Below are 21,974 nucleotides of genomic sequence, written 5' to 3'. Positions count from 1 at the left end.
TAAAGACGTATTCGTGTTTCGTTTAGATTGGCAAGATATCTTTCTTCGTGGAGAAGGCGGTCATACAATGAAAGTCATGTGAATTACCAGTTATGTCTAAAAATGCTCAATCATAAAAGAAATGTGAAGGCAGTTGAAATCAAATCTCATGCATATTAACAGATGCTTTGTTCTTAAACCTTCAAATTTAGGCACAATCAGTGACAAAACAACTTTATACGATTTGGACAGCTGTAAAATCCTTCACACAAAAACCCACTTATCAAAAAATCATGCAAATTATCTCAAGTATTTCCTTATGGAAGCTACGTAGACCTAAACACCAGTCGTAATAAAAATGGCTAAATTGAATTAAATACGAGTATTTGGATATTTGCAATAAAATAAGAAACGGCGTATTGGAAAATTCGCAAGGAGTAAGAAATGGCGTATTGGCGCACTCGCCAGAAATAAGAAAGGGCCACTTGGGGCATTTGCAAGAAATATCGAGACAGGAAATTGAAATAAACTAATCTTGGCTAACTGGGAAGTCTGCAAGAAACCAAAATGGCGAGCTAGGGACTTTACCGGAAATAATAAATGGCGAATACTATACAACTAATATTTGAGAAATTACGAATTGGTAAATTTACAATAAATACAAAAGTATGGCGATATAGCTTATTTGCACCGCCAAAACTAGTCATGTTTTCTGCCTGGCAGCAATTACTGCGAGAGAAAGTTCATTATTGAAAAGCGATAAAGAATAACCTTACCGTTTTCCGGCAAACATATGTCCATTTTGTGTGTATTTTTTGCTAAGCTCTGAAATACGAACAAAAATGAGGTATTAACATGTATTTTCTCTCGATATTTAAAACAAATGCTACGTTTATTCGCTGTATAGAAATTCTCTCTCTCTCTCTCTCTCTCTCTCTCTCTCTCTCTCTCTCTTCCATCCTAAACCACGGTTAAGGAATCTCTCTCTCCCCCTCTACAAAATATTTCTCGTATCTTTCGGAGTCCAGAAGGAAAAGCATTTCAGACATGGCTTCGTCTATTCCCTCATTAAGCTGATTACCCTAGGGAGTTATTGGAGAGAGAGAGAGAGAGAGAGAGAGAGAGAGAGAGAGAGAGAGAGAGAGAGAGACTTGTCCTCCTCTTCCTCTCGTCGAGTTCGCCTGCTATTGAAGTTAGGCATCAAGTTAAGCCACTGCAAACCATATTACGATAATTCGACCTTCAATTCGAATCCAATCCATGGCGAGTTGTGGATCACAAAATGCGTGGACGAAAATAACGGGCGACATGAAGCGTAGAAAATAATGTATTCAATAGGTGGTCAAAATGGATGAAATGCGTGGTCGAAACTTTAAGTACGAAATGAATGAAAATGCTGAACACACAGATGACCGGAATGATAAAAGGAAATCGGAAGATCAGAAATGATGGATAAACTTGCGACTGAAATTGTGAACGTTGATCGATAGAATAAGATGGTCGAAATTTATGACAGGAAGTAATGGGCTGAGCGGATGAATGGGTGACAGGAAACAGTGAGCGAAATGGGCCATCAACGTGACAAATGAAGTGACTTGACGGATTAATCGAAAATTATGGAAGAAGTGGGTCATCGGAAATGATGAACCAAGTGTACCATCGAAAATAAAAGGGAAATGGATGATAGACGTGTTAAGCAACACGGATGATTGAGACAAAAGCATTGAATTGGGAAAGAAAAATGGATTAAATAAGTGATCGAAATTGTTTTAAATGGAGATTAAAAGGGGTGAGAGACAAGCAAACTGAAAATGATAATACTTTATCTTTGTGCATTCGAGGAACTGGTCACAATTATTCACGCATGAACTCCCTCCCTCCCTCCCTCAGCAAACTGAGGTATTGCCACTTAAACGTCTGAGACAACACACAAAATGATTTAACTTTAAGAAACAGCGTAGAATAGTTTAATGTAGTGGTAAGAACAGGTATTTAGAATTAGATAAAACTATAAGGAATGAGTGACACTTTTTCTTAACGAGTTTAGAATTACGATAGATAATGTAAGGCTATATTGCCATGATCTCTAATTTTTTTGTGTAATTAGGCACAGTTATAGAGAGTAGTCGACTTGATTAGGCCTATTTGTTATATTTAAGCTTAAGTGTAGAAGAATTTCTTAGAGCCGAGGCTATTTTCGTCTACAGTTTCTGCTAATTTCTATTTTCAGGACTTTACGACGGTTGTGGTATTGTTGAAAAGTGAGGAAATCTACCGAAGGTTGTGATAGGCAATAAAGAACAACTCTCCATCGGCTACGAATTTTGTGATCCAGCCGAGATTTAGAAGCTAACCCAGAATCCTTTTTCATAGATTGTAGACAATAGGAGTGATAATAACTTTAGAGTGAACTTTTCATGTATAAAACCAGGCTCTGTTATGAGTGTTTTTTCCGTTTATGAATTGTATATTTTAGATGTACGAGGCGTTAGAATATACTCGTAGTGTGTTGTAGAGATGTAAATATAATAAAATGACAAAACAAGCGAAATCCAACTTCGTTTAAGTATTAATAAACTGTGTAGGTACTTAGAGAACTTTACTGAATCATTCTTGATAATGGATGTTACTTTATGTAGCTAGATGAAATCGCTTATTTTACCGTCCATAAGATCTCATTTAACTAGAAAAGACAAAATCTTGTTATTCCGTATTTATTAACAAGTCTGTGTAACGAATTTGACATTTGCTAAGTACTTAGTCATTAAGATTTCATAAAAATGCTATTCCAAGCCTTTACCAGCTTGAGCCAATAGCATCTTCTTTAGCGAATACTTAAATGATAATGAAAACGTTGTAACTGCAAACGCACTTTATGGATATGACAAAAAACCAGTTGACTAATGCCTGAAGCAGTGATGCTCCAAATAGTAAAGGTGAACAGCCTCCCTATGAGGAGCTGACACAAAAATACCCATTGATACAGAAAAAGCCACACCGGAGCTTTGGGCACACATGCACGAGAACGGAAAATAGAGGATATCTAGTGAAGGATGACGACCCTTTGCAGCACGCCTGAATCCTTGCCATCCCCAAGGGCTGCAGATGCAGCCCCTGGATTTACTTCGCCTCCTGACGCTTCTCCGAGGTCATACGACGCCCCTTCGTTCCCAGTTGATGCTCCTCAACCCCCCTCCTACCAGGGTCGAAATGATACTGACTATGAAGTGCCATTCTTCACCGTGGCACATTACAGAACACCAACTGCTCCTACAACTTACGAATATGCTGCCACTCATGCAGGAATGCCCGATGGAGCAGGGGAAGCCCTCTATAACGGCAGTTTTGATCCAGCCGCCATGTCCCCTGTGGAACTAGCTTTTGGGTCAAGCATGACAGACTCTGGCAGATGGTGGCCATCGCAGCCGCGTGGTTCTCGGGACACTTCCCAAGCAACAACCCCGAACCAAACACCTGCAAGGTCACCCGTCGGTGTGGCGATCCCACCGGGTCGCTCTCCTACTGGACTACCAGGTCCACCAGCTAGATCCCCTACAGGAATACCTGGGCCTGTGGGACGTTCTGAGCCGGACTGCGCCGTTCCTTCTCATCCCCCGGGAACATTCATTCGTCGTGTTTATGGTGCTCATGACCGCACACCTGTGGGTTGTTTACATGCAGCGGCAGGCACCGCCCCTCACAGTCACAAACCCACGCCACCGACACCAGCACCCAAACCAACAAATTACGACAAATCTTCCTCCAAGTCGTCAAGACCTAATCGCTCTCACGATGAAACTCCCGTGAGAGGCAGTGTCGATTTCGTCCTTGACCAGCCATCTAGAACTCCCAACCGCAGCAGAAGTGGGTCCCGGAAGGGGCCGTCTGTCCCTCCAAAGCGCACCACCCCCACTACCTCCGCCCCTCCTTTGCCTGGAAGTGACTCAAGTACCCATCATGACTCTAGTAAGCAATCTAATGTAGATGGCCATGGAAGAGGGCCCTCGAAAGACCCTCCTCCGGGAGACCGCCAAGACAACCAAATGGTTACCTCAGGCACAAAAAGCGGCGGTAATAAGGAGGAGGGCATGACGCTTGTCAATGGCGGAGGTGGCATGGAAGGCAGCGGCGTCTATGAGGATGCTGGAGTGAGTGATGCGGCAGACCGCCTGGAATCTGCCATTCAGTCAAGCTCATCTTCAGAGGTGGTTGCAACTCCTAGGACTCCTAGGACACCTCGCACTCCCAGGAGTAAGTCCAGGTAAGTCCTTTCCTGACTCAAACACCCTCCTTAATCCTCAGTTCCCATTATCCCAATTATTATTATTATTATTATTATTATTATTATTATTATTATTATTATTATTATTATTATTATCATCTCTGAACTTAAAACATTACACGGTATATGGCAGAATAGACAATAATTGAACAAAAAGACTTACCTAACATACTTCACGAATATTTTCAAAAAGGCAGACAAAAAATTATAGTATTCTTTTATTCTACTCCAACTTATCTTCCCTACCCAAATAAGAATGATAGTATCACACGGAGATAAGGTGATCATTACATATATGTATATACACAATAATGAAGATTACAACCGCGTAATCAATGATAATGATAACCTCATACTGCCATTTCTCTAATATTCAAAATAACAAATTCTCATACCATTTAGATACTTACAGTCATCTAACAATGCTTTCATGATATCCTTTATTTTAAACACAGTTAAGCAAAATAAGGCTTTTCATGTTGATCATAAACGTTCCTGCCAGACACACTTCTGCCACAGTAAACAGTATGAATTACAGAAGGTTAGAAATTGACAAACGCGCGCAGAAAGAAAAAGGAAACTTCAGATCTGCCAGACAACATCTTGCTCCATCATCCCCTTTAAAACACCTACCCATCCCCCCCCCCACCACCCCCAGCCCTCCCTCAGAAAATCAAGGAGAAAGAATTTTATAAAGGAAAGGTTCACAGACGTCCCGAACTCTATAGCCTTTTCGGTTTCCTTTGAATGTCTCCCTTCTGGCTCCTTTGTTTCTACTTCTTGTTTTTCCTCCTTTCATGTCAAGCCCTCACTTTTGATATTTCCATGAAACTCCATTGTAGTGTCTACTTGTGCACTGGAGTTTTTACCCAGCCATTTCCATTTTGTTCTATTGTTATAATGTTTTTTAAAGTGTTGATTTTTAATGGTATTGCTTGCATTAGTTTATGCCTAGTCCATATGGGCTTATGTTTGTTCTTCATATTGGACCATTAGCTACTTAATGATCGTTGGCTAACTGCTGCATCCCTTCCATTTTGCCCGAGTTCAACAAATTCGACAATAAAGTAAACTTAAAAGGCTTTTAAAATAACCATGAACAGCATGCTCTTAATGCTTTTATCTTCTAAATCGCTGGTATCCAGGTTTTCAGGTATTTTGTATGTGGCTGCTTTGAAAATTACTAACTTTTTAAAAGTTTTCCACAAATTATTTATTAAATGTGTTTTCCTTTTTGAAAAAAAAAAAAATAAGAAATAGAATCAAAAGTGAAGATAAGTACCATTTAAGGTTATGTTAACCCATCAATATGTCTTATTTTCCAAAATATACAATAAACTAAAGAAAATTTCTCAAGAAACCCTACCAGAACTGCAGTTACAATCTTCTCATAGCAAATATACCTAACTAAAGCATAATTAATCGTAACAAGAATATGAGAGTGTTTTTGGATGAGGGTATATATTTCCTTAAATTTGGTATGTTCGAAAATTATGTTTACCAGATGTGTAATCAAGACTTCACAGAATGGTGGCATGTGACCTGATAATGTCACCTACAGTAGATTTAAGTTAAAGTCACTAATCGGATCTTTCCTAGATAGTGACCCCTAAGCATTTTAACCCGGTGTGAATCCACCTCTGCGGCGTGTTTAGTACAAGCCCGTTGGGGATTACCGTAAAAACATAACCAAGACTGTAAATATCACAAAGATAATGACCCCCAAGAAATATTAGTCCTGGATAACCCAGAAAACCCTTGGGGGTCACTGTCCAGGAAAGATCCCACTATTCCCTCACCATCTAACACCATCACGACTACTTTTCCCAGGGAGCCGTCCTTCTGCCTTGAGTTAGAGGACGACGAGTACCCGAGGACTGAGTCTGAGTATATGTCCCTCCTGAACGCCAAGATTGCCGAAGCACACGAACGCCAGCTTCTCCCACTCAAGGAAGACTTGGCAGACTGGCTCTCCAAGCTCCTGGGTAAGTAGCTTAGACTTTAATGGAAGCGCCATTAGTTCAGTTTGCTTCCGCTCAAATCTCTCTTCCCTGACAGGTATGCTAGGTGAAAGAATGGTGAGTCTCGTGTGCACATTCTTAATATACAGGAGAAATCGCATTGGGCGATGGTATTTACAAAATTACTTCGTGGGGCTTGTCAGTGTTTCGTTATCGTTGCCATTTTATCAGAAACATGCCTCCAAATGACTTCAAGTTAAATGGACAGACTGTTTCAGTATGGAGGAGGTTTATCTACTGCCATCATATTACAGCAAGCAGCGCGCTTTTTCCACTGTTATAATGTTTGCCATATGCTCGAGGAATTACAAAATATATATCACGATAATGTTTTCTCTTAGAAATGATACTTAACTCGTAGACCCTTCTCGTACTTATACATCAATTGCTTTTCTCCATGATAATTCAACTCCGTCTTCCAAGCTTTCTGTTTGGGCAATCAAATGATTTTCAATACAAAATCTAAGGCATCGCAACGAGATGACAGGGTTCCTCAGTTCTTGATGTTTTCGAGCAAGAAGAATGACGAATTACTGTTGGTGTGTGTCCGATAATACAAATTAGTGTAGCAACGACTATTGGAATACGGACTTAAGTCTCTTGATAGTTGCTATATCTTTCGGTTTTAATTTCCTTTTCCTGAAGACATACTAACAGAATCGTGCCACATGCCTGGAAAATTGTTCCCCTACCAATCATATGATCGTATATCCTATTTAGAAGTTTTATATAGGTGGCTTCAATGTGTGCAGAAAGTGACTGAAATGATCCATAATTACTTATCTCAGTAACAACGAATCGATTATCTGACTTCTGTCATTCTTAAACTCTCATGGTCGAGAAGCCACAATAACCTCACTTCTGTGGTTCTCTGGTTAAAGCGTTATCACTTCGGTTTCATTTCCACACTCATTCCCTCCATTACCAGACTTAACAGTACTGTAAATCATTTAGCCTTATTACCTGATTATCCTGGGAATGAGTGCTGCTTCTAATTTCGGTAATCTGGAAATTAGTATGCTGGTAGTTACTAGAATGAGGCCTTAAGGTCCCTTTAATATACATATTTTTTTTACACCACGACTTCAGATAACCAAGGAAAGTTGGTTGCATAGCCTACTTGCTATCTCCATTCTTCATTTTGATGCCAGAACAGAATTACTAAAGAAAACCCAGTTTTCATCGCCTCTCGCTTTGACATTCGCAAACGAAATATGATTTGATTTCACCCTAAATGAATTGTCATCTATCGAAATTCCTAATCGTAGAGAGAGAGAGAGAGAGAGAGAGAGAGAGAGAGAGAGAGAGAGAGAGAGAGAGAGAGAGAGAGAGAGAGACACCCATTAATGATAATTCCCAAAGAAAAGTTTCCACAACCAAGAAATATATTAGGCATTAGTGTCTCACTCCCCGTAAAATTGAAAACAGGATTCAAGTAGCCGTACTTTATACAGTACTTTTGGTAGTAAATAGTCTGATATGAGAACCACACACCCTCTGTTGTCAATGGCGCCGTTTTAATAATACAAATAAAATATCACATATATGTATATAATATATATATATATATATATATATATATATATATATATATATATATATATATATATATATATATATCTATATATATATATATATATATATATATATATATATATATATATATATATATATATATATATATATATATATATATATATATATATACATACATAATCAACACCTGGTTTGAAAAGAGAGGAAATCAGTACACGACATGCAAGTGTGGAGCAAGAGAAAGTCAAATCGACTTCTTGTGCAGAAGATCACATCTGACAGAGGTGAGAAATTGTAAAACTTTAAATGGAGAGTGTGTGGCAGCACAGCACAGAGTGGTGGTGATGGACTTGGGAACAAAGAACGGTAAAAGGTAGGCCTGCGTGTGTCCCATCAACAATCAAGTGGTGGAAGCTGACACAAGAGGAGGAAGTGAGGCAGGAATTTAAGGAGAGAGTATTGGGGGAAGTTAGATTGCTAGAGGGAGTGCAAGAATGGTGGAATCACAACAGTATGGTGATAAAAAGTGTGGGTGGAGAGGTGTTGGAAGGACATCTGGAAAGAAACCTGACGATAAGGAAACCTGGTGGTGGAATGAAGTGAAAGCCAAAAAAGATGCAAAAAAGGTCTGGGAAAAGTATGGACAGCAAGAGGAAAAGGAGAGGTACCAAAGACATAAGAAACAAGTAAAGAAGGCAGTTGCACAAGAAAAGGCAAGAGCATTAGATGACATGTACGAAGAGCTGGAAACACCTGAGGGGGAGAGAAAGACTCACAGAATTACAAAGTCGAGGGACAAGAACACCAAAGACTGCTCCCATATACAACAGGTTAAGGATGGGAATGGAATGGTTTTATGCGACAAGGATAAGATAAAGATGAGATGGAAAGAATATTATGAACATCTGGTAAATGAAGAAAATCCTAGAAAAATCTTTGAAGATGGATTCCAGAACCTTGGTATGACACATACTATTAGCGGGAAGGAAGTAAAGAAGGCTCTAAAGAAGATGAAAAATGGTAAGGCAATAGGACCTGATGAAATTCCTGCAGAGGTGTGTAAAAGCCTGGGAGAAGGGACAGACATGCTGTGGGACCTAGAAAAGAAAATATACAGTCAAGAAAAGATACCAAAAGAATGGAGAGAAACTTTTATTGTGCCTATCTATAAAGAGAAGGGTGACATCCAAGATTGTGCAAATTACAGAGGAATAAAGCTAATTTCTCACACCATGAAAATCTGGGAAAGTCGTAGAACTATCAAAGAAGGCCCAGGAAAGAAGACTGCAGTGGTATGGCCATGTGATGAGAAGGGATGAGACATATGTAGGGAGGAGAGTGGTGCAGATGGAGGTGCCTGGTTGGGAGAGCAAGAGGAAGACCGAAGGTGGATGGATGTACAGTAGTTAGAAAAGACCTGAGAGACAAACAGCTGTCAGAGGACGATGTGTCTGACCGAGCCAGGTGGAGGAACGCTGTCAGAAACATCGACTCCACATAGAAGTGGGAAAAGATGCAGCGAAAGAATACGATATATACTGTATATATATATATATATATATATATATATATATATATATATATATATATATATATATATATATATATATATATATAAATAAATATATGTATATGTATATATATATATATATATATATATATATATTTTATATACACATATATATATATATATATATATATATATACATATACATATACATATAATATATATATATATATATATATATATATATATATATATATATATATATATATATACATACAAGATATTTTACTGATGTTATTTCAACGGCTTCACTGAGAAAAAAGGGCGTGTGGTTCTCATATCAGACTATTTACTACCAAAAGGACTATAAGAAGTACGGCAAATAGAATTCTATTTTCAATCTTATTGGGAATGAGACACTAATGCCCAATATATTTCTTGGTTCTGGAAACTTTCTGTGAATTATTATTAATGGGTCTCTCTCTCTCTCTCTCTCTCTCTCTCTCATGTATTTATACTCAAGTATTTATATATATATGTATATATAAATACATATATATATATATATATATGTATATGTATATATATATATATAAATATATATATATATATATATATATATATATATATATATATATATATATATATATATATATATATATATATATATATATATATATATATATGTGTGTGTGTGTGTGTGTGTGTGCATTGCATAGTACAGTTGTGTGAAATCTATTTGATTGGTGATTTATATTTCCACAATACGTAAGGCAACCCCAATAAGAAAAGCATTATTCCAGTTTGATTGTTCAACGATGTAATACTCCACATTCATCATCCTACTCCATTCTCAACCATTACATTAGAATGCATTATTTTTCCTTCACTAAAATCTTTGCTTAGCCATGCAGTATTTTTTTCCAACGGTAAAAAATCTAATAATAACTTTTCAACTTAAGGTCTACTGTAGATGAAGTGTGTTGTAAAGTTCGAAAGTTTAAAGGTGCGTCCACACTAAATTAAAATATGCCATAAACACACATCAGCAGCTTACTGCACACACATCACAAACATGGTGAAAACAAGTCAATGACTTACTGGTGGTTCAAACCAATGCTTCATATGCCAATCCACCATTTACCAAAGATTCGTTCTCCACTTACGGTGGTCACTGACTTATTTTCAACCTGTTTGTCATATATCAGTTGAGTTGCCAACGCGTGTTTATAACGTTTTAAAGTAGTGTGGGCACAAAGTAAGAAAAACAATATTCTACCTTAAGCCGACACTGATGGTTCGAATTATTTGTATTTCAAAGCTTGGAAGGTCTCAAAAGTGTAATTGAGCACAAGTGTAATTGAGTATTCTTAACAACTCCTACAACAGATCATATCATTGCATTCATAAACAGTCATTATTTAAAGTCAGAAAAGATAGCTGGATCATAATTATAACGAATAATTTCAAATATATTAACTGTATTCCCAAGATCGATCTGGTGTTTTGTCTTATTCAGAGCTATTAAAAAAGTCGAGTTTTACAGTTAAAATTTTTTTTACTGCACCGGTATAATAACATTGAGTCACTTCCTTGTAGTCTTTCTCAGCAATATTTTGAGTTTTCTTTTACTGATTGGCCTTTATCAGTGAAGCTTTTAAAAATTAGACTGGAAGTGTGAATCTTCACAGTTTCTCACCTTTACCGGTAGTGAACGTAAAATAAATTCAGACAGCCTCATGAATAACACAAATACTTTAATGATCCCCCAAAAGATCTAGTGCACTGACCCATTTTGAAGTAACGATCTTCTCGCCCAAATCCTCAGCATTACGATCCAAGAAGAGTGTTGGGGAGCTGTCTCCCGCCAACAATAGGAGCAAAATCTATAAAAGAGCAAGATGAATGAATGCCAAAGATGGAGGACGGAAGAATTGCATTTAATGCCAGGAATTTCCAGTTGGCCCTCCGGAGTTCCCCTCCTCCCCCGGGATCCCGAATTCTCCTGACTCATCTTTTATGGAAAGAGAGAGAGAGAGAGAGAGAGAGAGAGAGAGAGAGAGAGAGAGAGAGAGAGAGAGAGAGAGAGAGAGAGAGAGCTTGTGCGACTTATTCCACTACAGTGAAATTTTTATCTGAAGCTTCATATTTTACATTATTAGTTTGCAATATCAAAGCTGAATAGTGAGAGGTGCGGGAAAGAATTTTACCATCAAATAATACAGCTGAGTTTTCAGACTATAACAATTTCTAATATCACTAATGCCGTTTTCGTTAGTGTAGTGTCACTACTTAACAATGTTTTTAATCTTTTCTTGAATATTAACTTACTGTCACTGGAATTAACTACTCGTGGTAATTTACTGAGCTAAAATGGGGCCGATTTTCCAGAGGTTTCAAGCCCATCTCTAAGTCGCATCTGGCTCCTTCATCCTATACAATACGGTACTCTCAAGCTCTTCATTGGGTGGGTCGATATCGTACTCGCCTAGCACTCTCTAGCACTCTCCTAGGCCCGCGTTCGATTCTCCGGCCGGTCAGTGAAGAATTAGAGGAATTTATTTCTGGTGATAGAAATTCATTTCTCGCTATAATGTGGTTCGGATTCCACAATAAGCTGTAGGTCCCGTTGCTAGGTAACCAAATGGTTCTTAGCCACGTAAAATAAGTCTAATCCTTCGGGCCAGCCCTAGGAGAGCTGTCAATCAGCTCAGTGGTCTGGTTAACCTAAGGTATACTTAAACTTTACCACGGTACTCTGCCTCAGTGTCATAACTGTTCTCGGTTGAAAGTCAAGTCTTTTACATCTTCCCTTTATGTCTTTATCGCATGAAACGACATGACAACTTGTACAGAATTTATGCTTTTTGGATAACGAGTGTAATTCCCCGAATACCGGTGTTATTCCCTAGTATGGCAGTAGACCCTTATTTAATATTGCAGCTCTATTTGTAATAAATTGAATTTCCTTCAGCTGGTAACTCAGTAGGCCACATTAGATGGAACAACAATAATCTACCCCTTCAGCGACATAGTTATGAATAAAGCTTTTAATATTACGCTCCCTGAGTATTTCTTTATTAACGAAATGTTTCTCAGGTGATATCCCACCACTTTATTGATCTGATCACTCAAAAGCAGGTGAATCTAGTAACACTCCTAAATCTTTTACAGAATTCGACACATTAATTCTTGTGCCTCGGATGCCGAGGCTCCAAAGCTCCCCAGCCACCTAAGATCACCTTTTTACCCACAATCAAACATTCAATCTTTATTTAATTTCAACCGTTTCATTTCCATTCATTTCCTAATATTACTCAATTTCCCATCTGTACATTCCTCATTGCTTAATGGTAGGTAAAACTGTGTATTTTCAGCGAAAGGGTTAAACTGTTCCATAACTCCTGGCTACAAAACTATTCACAACATTCATAATTTTCCTCTCGAAGAATTCGAGAATATTTCCTATTACCACCTGAATGTCTAAAACTCGTAACAACTCACTCGCATCTGAACTAACGTCATTGACCTTTGGCCTGTAATGCTTTTTGTATCATATGATCCTCTTTCCTATTTCGTGCCTATTGAATTGAATTGAACTGAATTGAATATAGAATTTAAGCCAAAGGCCAAGCACTTGGACCTATGAGGTGATTCAGCGCTGAAACGGAAACTGACAATAAAAGTTTGAAAGGTGTAGCAGGAGGAAAACCTCGGAGTTACACTATGAATCAATTGTTAGGAGAGGGTAGAAAGTAAGATGGAAGAGAATATGAAAGGAGGTACAGTAAAAGGAACGAAAGGGGTTGCAGCTAGGTCCAAAGGCATGTTGCAAAGAACCTTAAGTAATGCCTACAGTGCACCGCATGAGGTGCACTGACAGCACAACCTATACGCATTTCGCAATGTTGGTCTGAACTAACGCGACATCATATAATCTAATTATGCCTTAATTCCCAGAGTCTGAATATTTATGAAACAACATTCTATCCGCAGCCACTACGAATCGGTATTGGGCAATTATTTCTAATCCTCTCGATCTCCACTGCAATGTTTATCATCAACTCTAGTTCACCTCTGATTGACGCCAGACTTATAAAAAATAAAATCTCATGGAATTAATGCATTTTTACAGTAACTTTTTTAACATTACCAATCTTACGAAACGCATCGTCACCCCCCCCCTTTTCCTCTCTCTCTCTCTCTACGTTATTGAGAGAGAGAGAGAGAGAGAGAGAGAGAGAGAGAGAGAGAGAGAGAGAAAGTCACTACTATTTTCTTGCCAGTAAATCTGCCCTCGGTAACTTGGATTCCTCCCATAACCTCAACTACGTCATTCTTATTTCTTTAATATCCTTCTCCCTCTCTGCTGCAGACTCAGCTATTAGGAGATTCTTTTTTATACTTTTAATTTTCTGGACCGCAATGGCATACGGAGAACCCCATGTGTCAGCACTGCATACCTCTCCCATCTTACTCGTAAGTGAGAATATAACGGCAGAAAAAAATGTGAAGGAAATGCATGGAAGGTGGACTAGATTGTCGTGTCCTCATGTAAAATCATTCATTCAAAGAAAAATTACAGGAGGTGGAATGTCTCTTCGCCCTCTTCTATGATTTCCATATAAAGTACATTAAATATTTGCTGCAGATATTACTATTGTTTCTTATGGTTTGTGTAATCCAAGAGACAATTTCGATGACTCTGAGAACTGTACTGCAAGTTTGAAGAGAGTATGGTTGCTAAAATCTACATTTTTGATCTAATTCCAAGAGGCGTTACGGGGAAATAGAAATTTTGCCTAATAACTTTTATATTGTACATTTTATGATGATATATTTAAAATTTGGTTCTGATGTAAAACAGGTGCATAGCAAACTGAAGAAGATGAAGAGCTTAGTATTGGTTGAAAATACTCTCCTTGTAAATACAAGACCTCTGTCAGTACGATTAGCGGTTTCTCGTCAGAGTGCGTCTGATAACCGAATGCCTAAATTTTAGACATCACAAAAAGTATTATATGTTCTCTATTGAAATAGTGCAACCAAAATATACTAACTATTCACTATCTTGAAACACTGCAGTGGCAAGCTGTGGGTGATTATGCTTTTAACAAGACACATTTGGCTACACTTCACTTTCGAGGTAGGTGGCTTACCAGAAGGCTATTCAGTTTAATAGTATCAAGCAAGAACAAGTTTCCTGACTGGCCTTTTAATGATATTTCAAGAAGAAGTATTTGAAGGCCGCATTTAATATAATGCTTGTTGCCAGCCAAGAAAATACACTGCAAAAATCATTGAAACTTGGTTTCAATGGAATAGCGGTTTCTGTGAAATTATACTAAAGAATAAGGAATTCAGTTTTCATGGTTTAAATTCAGGAAACGATAAGACGGACATATAATGCATTTGGTAAATAAATTAAAGCCTTTTATAAAATTGCGTTTCATACTATTATTGTAGCAGTATTTATAGTTTTTGATACTACTGTTTCCCTGTATCATCCTTTTATCTAGTCTTCCCTTCATTCATACTGTCACATATTTTTTTCGTTCGTTGCGGAGAGCGAAGCAGGTTAAGGACTGATTAAAAGACACTTTATGCCTCCTTTGTCAAGTGAAATTCCTTTCGATTCGTCTCCTCTTTGATCCATTCCGGAGGACAAAATGGGACCGATGTAGATGAAAGGATTGAGGAAAGACGGAGGATCGGCAGGAGGAAAGAACAGAGAGAGGATCTGGAAGAAAAGGTACGCAGAATAATAAAACTGAGGAAGCACATAATGGCAAACTCAGTAAAAGCTAACATGAAAAGCAAGCAATGCTAATAGGATGAAGGAGGGGGGAAAAATGAGAATTGGGAATAATGAAGTGAGAAAAAGGGTGAACCACTGAACGTACATACAAGAGGACAAAAGGGAAAAGAAGAAATTGATAAGAAATGAGAAAATGTGTGGAGAAGAAATAATAGTCTGACGTAAAGGAGTAATGTGATAAGCTAACGTGCATGCACAGCATTCCACGAATGTAAAACTAATAGACTGAGGCATGGGATATTAACAATATATTTTTTTTTTTTTTGTAAATATAGAAAGCCTTATGAACAATACATAGTTCTTGCAACAATGAATTGGATGCTTTTAAGTTCTAAAAAAAATCACCAAGTGTTTGGAATCGCTAGGCACGTGGACAGTGAGTGAATTTCTTTGCGAGCACGGCAGAAGCTCTTAAGTTTTGGCCTCATCCCGCACTAATTGTATTACTAATTGAATATTTCTAATCATCTTCCAAGGTTAGCTGTTACTTCACTTCATTTTTGCACACATTTAATAACTAACACTTACTGCACCATATATACACAGTACTATCTATTTTCAAGACCAACTATCAGGTCAGTAGTAAATAGTAAAATCAACAAAGGCCTCAGAATACTACTCTATAGAATACAAGAGCTACTAAGTCTAGGTTCACTCAAAATAACTGCGTCAACTGGAAAAACTTCTAAAAAGATAGTTTGCTATCTTGTCCACAGTCAGGGCACTCTTGGACATAAGTTGTTAATTCAGAATGGTATCTCAGGCATTACTTAACTGATTCTTGTAAGAATGCTGACTACGAAGAAGGAAGCGCCTAGATTCAAGGTACTTTTATGAGATCTTAAAAGATAAATTTCAGCTACCTTAGACACCAATGGAAGATAAGAGGTTGGCCTGCACATTCGTTACATTAAAAAAAAAATAACATTTCATACTAGCCATATAAATTAAATTAAATTAAAATTTTCTAATAGCTAAAGAATCAAAATAAAATCATAAAAAAATCCTAAGATAAAAAATGACTGAAAATGACTGATAAAAATTGGAACACACGACCTGCAAGTGCTGCATAGTCAAGAGGTCCAAATACCCCAAAATGTCTTGTGATGCCCAGCTATTAAAAACCTTAGGTGCCACATTGAGTGTGACTAATTCTAAGGCAGCACAGAAAGTTTCGTATTTTCGAGGCATTTTATAATGCCCCTACGTGAGAGCCAACTTGGTAATATCCAGCATCTTCCAGTTCCTGCCAGTCAGGCTCTTCCCTGGAAGCTGCCATTAGGCCTTCTTTCCTAATTACAGGCATAGATGAAGACTGCTGTGTTCCAAGTTGTTAGGATTTTTTTCTCATCTCGAGAAACCTGATATATTAGTCTGATTACCATATCTACCACATTTCTTGTCTGGGGCAATATGTCTTCTACAATATGTGCATTTTTAGGAGCATTATTCCATATGCCATGCGACTCCAACCCACAGTCAGGGCATAATTCTGGCTCACCTTCTGCTTTTGTTTGTCATTACATACTTACATTTTCTTATGTTTGACAAAAAAAAAAAAAGCAAGGCAAAAGGGATGGAATAATTGGTATTATTTGATCCTTTGCTGAGCTGCTGATGTTTCTGGGATCTTCATTATATCGGATGATAACATAAGCAGTAGCTATGGAAAGATTATTCCTTTTGCCTTTTTTAGTGTTCTCTTAACTCTGATTGCATTTTGGTCCCGAAATTCTTGTATTAATTTTTCATCCAAGAGAGTCATAAGTTCTTTTAAGAAATAATAGTTCTGCCATAGCTGGTGGTTGTTTTGAGGAGTACAACTGTCTTTGTTATCTCCAACTGCTTTCATTCCTTTCAGTCTACTTTCAGTCGATGTCTGTACCTATATTACTAAATAACCTCTACCTAATAATGACATTTATTGGTGTTCTGCCTAAATACCAGACAAAATGTCTGTGTACTTGAAATTTATTGCTGCCTTCATTATTAACACCCTCCACATTTCACCCGGCTCAAAGACTCCTGGCAAAGCTTGTATCTTCGTTGAGTTTTTTGCTTATCATTTCAGCATACTTCCTATTTAGTCCAAACAGGAAATATACTGAAAAGGAGATATATAAAGGTATGTTTTGGCTTTTTCTTTTGCCATGATAACGTGGGTCGTCAACTGTGTCAAGATTACTTCAGGATGCTATGCATATGGGAAACGACTATTTGAAGATCCTAAAAAACCACCAGTCTTTCATGGAGTTCATTCCCCCAACCAATGATACCAGTAAAAGCTGATAACCAAATGCCTACTCCCTACCCTACCCCGAAAGTTTGATATTGACAAGATAATGGTGGCACAAGTGAAGGCTAAGCCTGCTTGAATATATTGCCAAAATGGCATGTCTGCAATAATCCAATTCTAATCATCCTGGCAGGCAACCCGAATAAATTGCCATGAATCCTATTCACTGACCAGCCCACCCCTGGAACCCATTGTCCTGTATCAAAGAATTCTTTCCCTTGAGATATCAATATACTAAAACCCTTTTCAGTCGTCAAGCTTCAAATAATAAAAGTTGAGAGAGGAAAAGAGCTACAGGAATGTAAATTAAATGAGGTCAAAGGATTAAAGGTGCAATTAAGAGAAAACCCATGGAATTAAACCAGGAACAATGTTTGAAGATAACAGGAAGCAAAATAAACAGGAAGGAATAATGATGAAGAAGAAGAAAATGAAAAGAGCTGGTGCTTAGCTGAGTCAAAAGATGGGCCCCAAGGACAGAGCAGATATTCTCATAAAGATGTCCAAGCCCTCCTAAAACGGCATGGATGGATGTGTACCTGATGAACTATATTAAATAATTAAAAGATAGTAATTTTAAGCAATTAACAGACCGAATTACTTACTGAAAACTTCATTTGCTTCACCGTGACATTCACCAAATTATAGTTAAACTAAGGCTGCAGCTAGGGTTGAAGATTGGTATATATTTCTATTTACAAACATACACAGTATATATATTATATACATATATATAATGTGTATATACAGTATATATATATATATATATATATATATATATATATATATATATATATATATATATATATATATATATATATACACACACACACACACACACACTCATACACACAGCGAGTGTAGCACAGTATACACAGAAGTAAACTAGTGTTATTTAACAACTATATAAATAATGAAAAATACAGTAATTTTTTTTCACGGGCATTTATACGCACACCCACCCACTTTTTTTTTTTTTTTTTTTTTTTTTTGAGAGAGAGAGAGAGAGAGAGAGAGAGAGAGAGAGAGAGAGAGAGATGGTATATATATATACAAAAATAAGAAAATGCAAGTAAGACATAAGAAGAAAGTAATTGCAAAAACTTTTAGCTTAAGTGCCACTTCCTCTCTCGCTTCCTCGACTCCCTCCATTTCCCTCATCTCTTCCTCCTCATCCCTACTTATATGAGATTCTTTATCAGCTCCACTTCCCTTCTGCCCCACTCCATTCTGAAAGAGACGAGGAGTTCCCTCCACCATCCCTACCGCGTCCAGTCGCCTCACGGCAAACAGAACTCTTCCGGCATCGTTTTTGTTTCTTATTTACAATCAAATTTTATTTCCCTGGATATACTCCACTGCCACAGTTTCATACAATGAATATTTCGTTTCCAAAACTTCATTTACCACAATTTTTTATTTATGCTTGAACACTTCCTTTACTCAGACTGTGAATAAATCTCTCTCTCTCTCTCTCTCTCTCTCTCTCTCTCTCTCTCTCTCTCTCTCTCTCTCTCTCTCTCTCCTATGCATATGCATTTATGCCTTAATAACCTCATCTTCCTTCAGTCCTAAAACTCTGTTTCTCTTCTTTGCACTTAAGTTGTCATAAAATGGCCAAATTTTGAGGCTGGTGGCAGGCAGCTAATTTCTCTGAGCAGTTCATAATGGTCCTCCTACGAACGGCACGAAGGCTTTGGTTTATCTTAGTGCAGAAAGTTTAACGCTTTAAAAATCCTGAGACGTTCGCGTCGTGGTTTTTCTTCTTTTGGAGTTTCTTTAAGACATACTCTACACTTTCCTAAATTAAAACAAAAAACCTAAAAAAACATGTTATTTTTAACTCCGCAAATATCTGCAAAGATAAACCTATCACGGCAAATATCTTAAATAGAAATATATAAAACTTTGCGACTAGCGGTTCGATGTTCTTTCCAAGAGATAAAGTAAGGAATGTTTAAAATACTTTCAATGCGAAGCGATCTGAAAGCATCTCTCACATTTGAACCAAAACAGTTATTAGGTTCATCTAGAAGCAGCCAAGCATCAAGTACAAGTGCTTCCAGAAACAGCAACGGCAACAGGGATACTTAGAAGCATCTTGAAGCATGTTGTAAAACAACATGAAAGCAGTATTACATGGCTAGCCAATATAACGAGCTGCCTTACCTAGAGTGGGTCATTTCGGCACTTCCTCTTGGATGATGTTCTTTAAGAGAGAGAGAGAGAGAGAGAGAGAGAGAGAGAGAGAGAGAGAGAGAGAGAGAGAGAGAGATTCCAGTTCATAAAACAAAAAATATTTCTGGACAACAAATGCTAAGGAGACAAGCAACCGCTTTTTGAAATTTTTTTTAGTAGATAGATTTGTTTAACGATTAAAAATGAAAGCAAAGTACCCTCAGGTAGCAATAATAAAATATGAATGTCAGCGTGTCATAGAGTTTTGCATTGCTAACGTATTCCCTTTTCTTGTAAGAACGTCCAAGATAAGGTATTAAAAAAATAAGAGAACTTAAAACGAGAAAATACAACAAAATCCCACTGATCTCTACCGTCCTGAACAGTGAACTCAGATAAAGGTCTCACACTCCCTCCAGTAAGAACGACTGCTGTGAATCATATCAGTATGAATACCCTCCATGCTAGCGCTTTTCTCTTCACTAAGTTACAAGACCTTATACCGTACGCTACAAGACCAGTTAGGAATACCTGCGTAATCTGCTGGTAAGATTTACCTATACTGCACGACGTGACACGAAACTCGCACATGCATAGATACACGAAGGATGGAAATTAAATTATGGAAAGTTAAAAAATAGTTAACCTCAGTTTCGAGTGTATGTTCGTTCCTTAATCAAACATAAGCAGATTTACTCAGGAAGTACAATTTTAGAAAATCCGAAAGTTTGTTTGTTAATAATATACTTCATAAGTACCTAAATGAGAGAGAGAGAGAGAGAGAGAGAGAGAGAGAGAGAGAGAGAGAGAGAGAGAGAGAGAGACTATAGGCGAAGTTCTCCAGTTCAAAATTTAAACGCAAAACACCAATGTTATCCATTTTAGAAAAGTAAAAAACTCATTTGATAAGGAGGAAATTGATAAAAATCGGCAAGTCTCTTAGGCGGCATACGCCAATTTTTTCATTCTCTTTTAATGATAATCTGCAAGAATAGCAAAACAGCATCAGGTATTCTTGTGGGGTGTATGTATACGGCGTTAACTGTATTCACCATACGCCTTGTACCATAGAAACGTGAGAAAATAACACAGGTTTTCGGCAAGTATTTATGACGCGGGGTTGCTTGCCCCATGCCCTGCCCTGCTCTGCAACATGGATGATCCAAATGCTTGTAAGCCAACAATGTCTATCTTCTCTGCCCATGTCTGACGTTGAGACACCCCCCCCCAACACGCACACGCGAGCAACACACATATATATACAATATATAATATATATAATATATAATATATATAATATATATATGTATAATATACATACACAAAAACATACCCACTTGACATAAACGTATTTTACCACAATTCATCGAAAATTATGGTCTCGATTCTCGTTCGCTTTGTTTATGTACGTATGCATGTATATTGCACAATACCTAGACATGCACCATTAAATCTTGCTTGCAACATCGAACATGTAAAAAAGGCCAAAAACTAGCGCGCAAAACCCGTAGATTTTACCCGCGACTTGTTCACTAAAGTCCATCACTTACATTCATGCTTGGTAAGTCGTTATCAGAATTATATATTCTTAAAAATGCTTAAAAACATTATTTTCTATGAATCAAGCGATTTCAGATCTTAATAATATCTTTCATTAATGAGTTTTCAATTGTTTCTGTTACATAATTTATGAACAAACTGAAAAACAGTAGTTGGGCAATGAACATTTATATTAAAATATATAGCATGCAGATGTGGAAATATGTAACTAAACAAATGAATATCCATATAATTATACTCACAACGTTGAGAGAGAGAGAGAGAGAGAGAGAGAGAGAGAGAGAGAGAGAGAGAGAGAGAGAGAGAGAATTATTTCAACATATCCATATGTGCGCACACATGCACACAACCATACTATGCACGCGTACGGGTTCAATTCCAAGTAATAAGCCCAAGCGCACTGTCTGATGCCTTAATTGCAGAGGGTCCAGTTGCTGATCATCACGCTGCATTATCCCGCGTTTTCCTCATAATTGAAGCCAAACACATCAGCTCTCTCTGTCCCTAATTATCTTCTGTCTAATTCGTCATATTTTCAGTGGCCATAACGAACGTTTCATTGTAAATTCAATTACTGTGAAGCCCACAGGGTGAGACTTTGCGGATAAATTGTCTGAGAGGGATTAAAATGCTGCACGTTTTCTTTTAGCACTTTTATGCGGATAAAACTGTACTGGGTAAAAGCTGTGGATATATACCTATGCTTAAGAACACACACACACACACACACACACACACACATATATATATATATATATATATATATATATATATATATACATATATATATAACTATG

General features: G+C 37.5%; 1 protein-coding gene and 1 long non-coding RNA gene across 16 annotated transcripts in view; one reads left to right on the top strand and one right to left on the bottom strand.

Moving 5' to 3' along the window:
- Positions 1–21,974, bottom strand: part of LOC136835379 (uncharacterized) — a 638,801-nt gene that overhangs the window by 32,163 nt on the left and 584,664 nt on the right. The gene's annotated exons all lie outside the window — the stretch shown is intronic.
- The window catches only part of LOC136835378 (GAS2-like protein 3), a 475,281-nt gene that overhangs the window by 217,191 nt on the left and 236,116 nt on the right, over positions 1–21,974 (top strand). For all 15 annotated transcript variants that reach the window (XM_067098845.1, XM_067098848.1, XM_067098843.1 and 12 more), the window contains exons 2-3: positions 2,210–4,240; positions 6,092–6,246. In XM_067098845.1, coding sequence (XP_066954946.1) covers positions 3,033–4,240; positions 6,092–6,246 — 1,363 coding nt within the window. In that variant the 5' untranslated portion in view covers positions 2,210–3,032. The remainder of the gene's footprint in view (positions 1–2,209; positions 4,241–6,091; positions 6,247–21,974) is intronic.

The sequence above is a fragment of the Macrobrachium rosenbergii genome, chromosome 55, assembly GCF_040412425.1.
Source record: "Macrobrachium rosenbergii isolate ZJJX-2024 chromosome 55, ASM4041242v1, whole genome shotgun sequence".
Classification (NCBI taxonomy): Eukaryota; Metazoa; Arthropoda; class Malacostraca; order Decapoda; family Palaemonidae; genus Macrobrachium; species Macrobrachium rosenbergii.
Note: the sequence above shows the minus strand (reverse complement) of the source record. Positions and strands in the feature narration are given on the sequence as shown.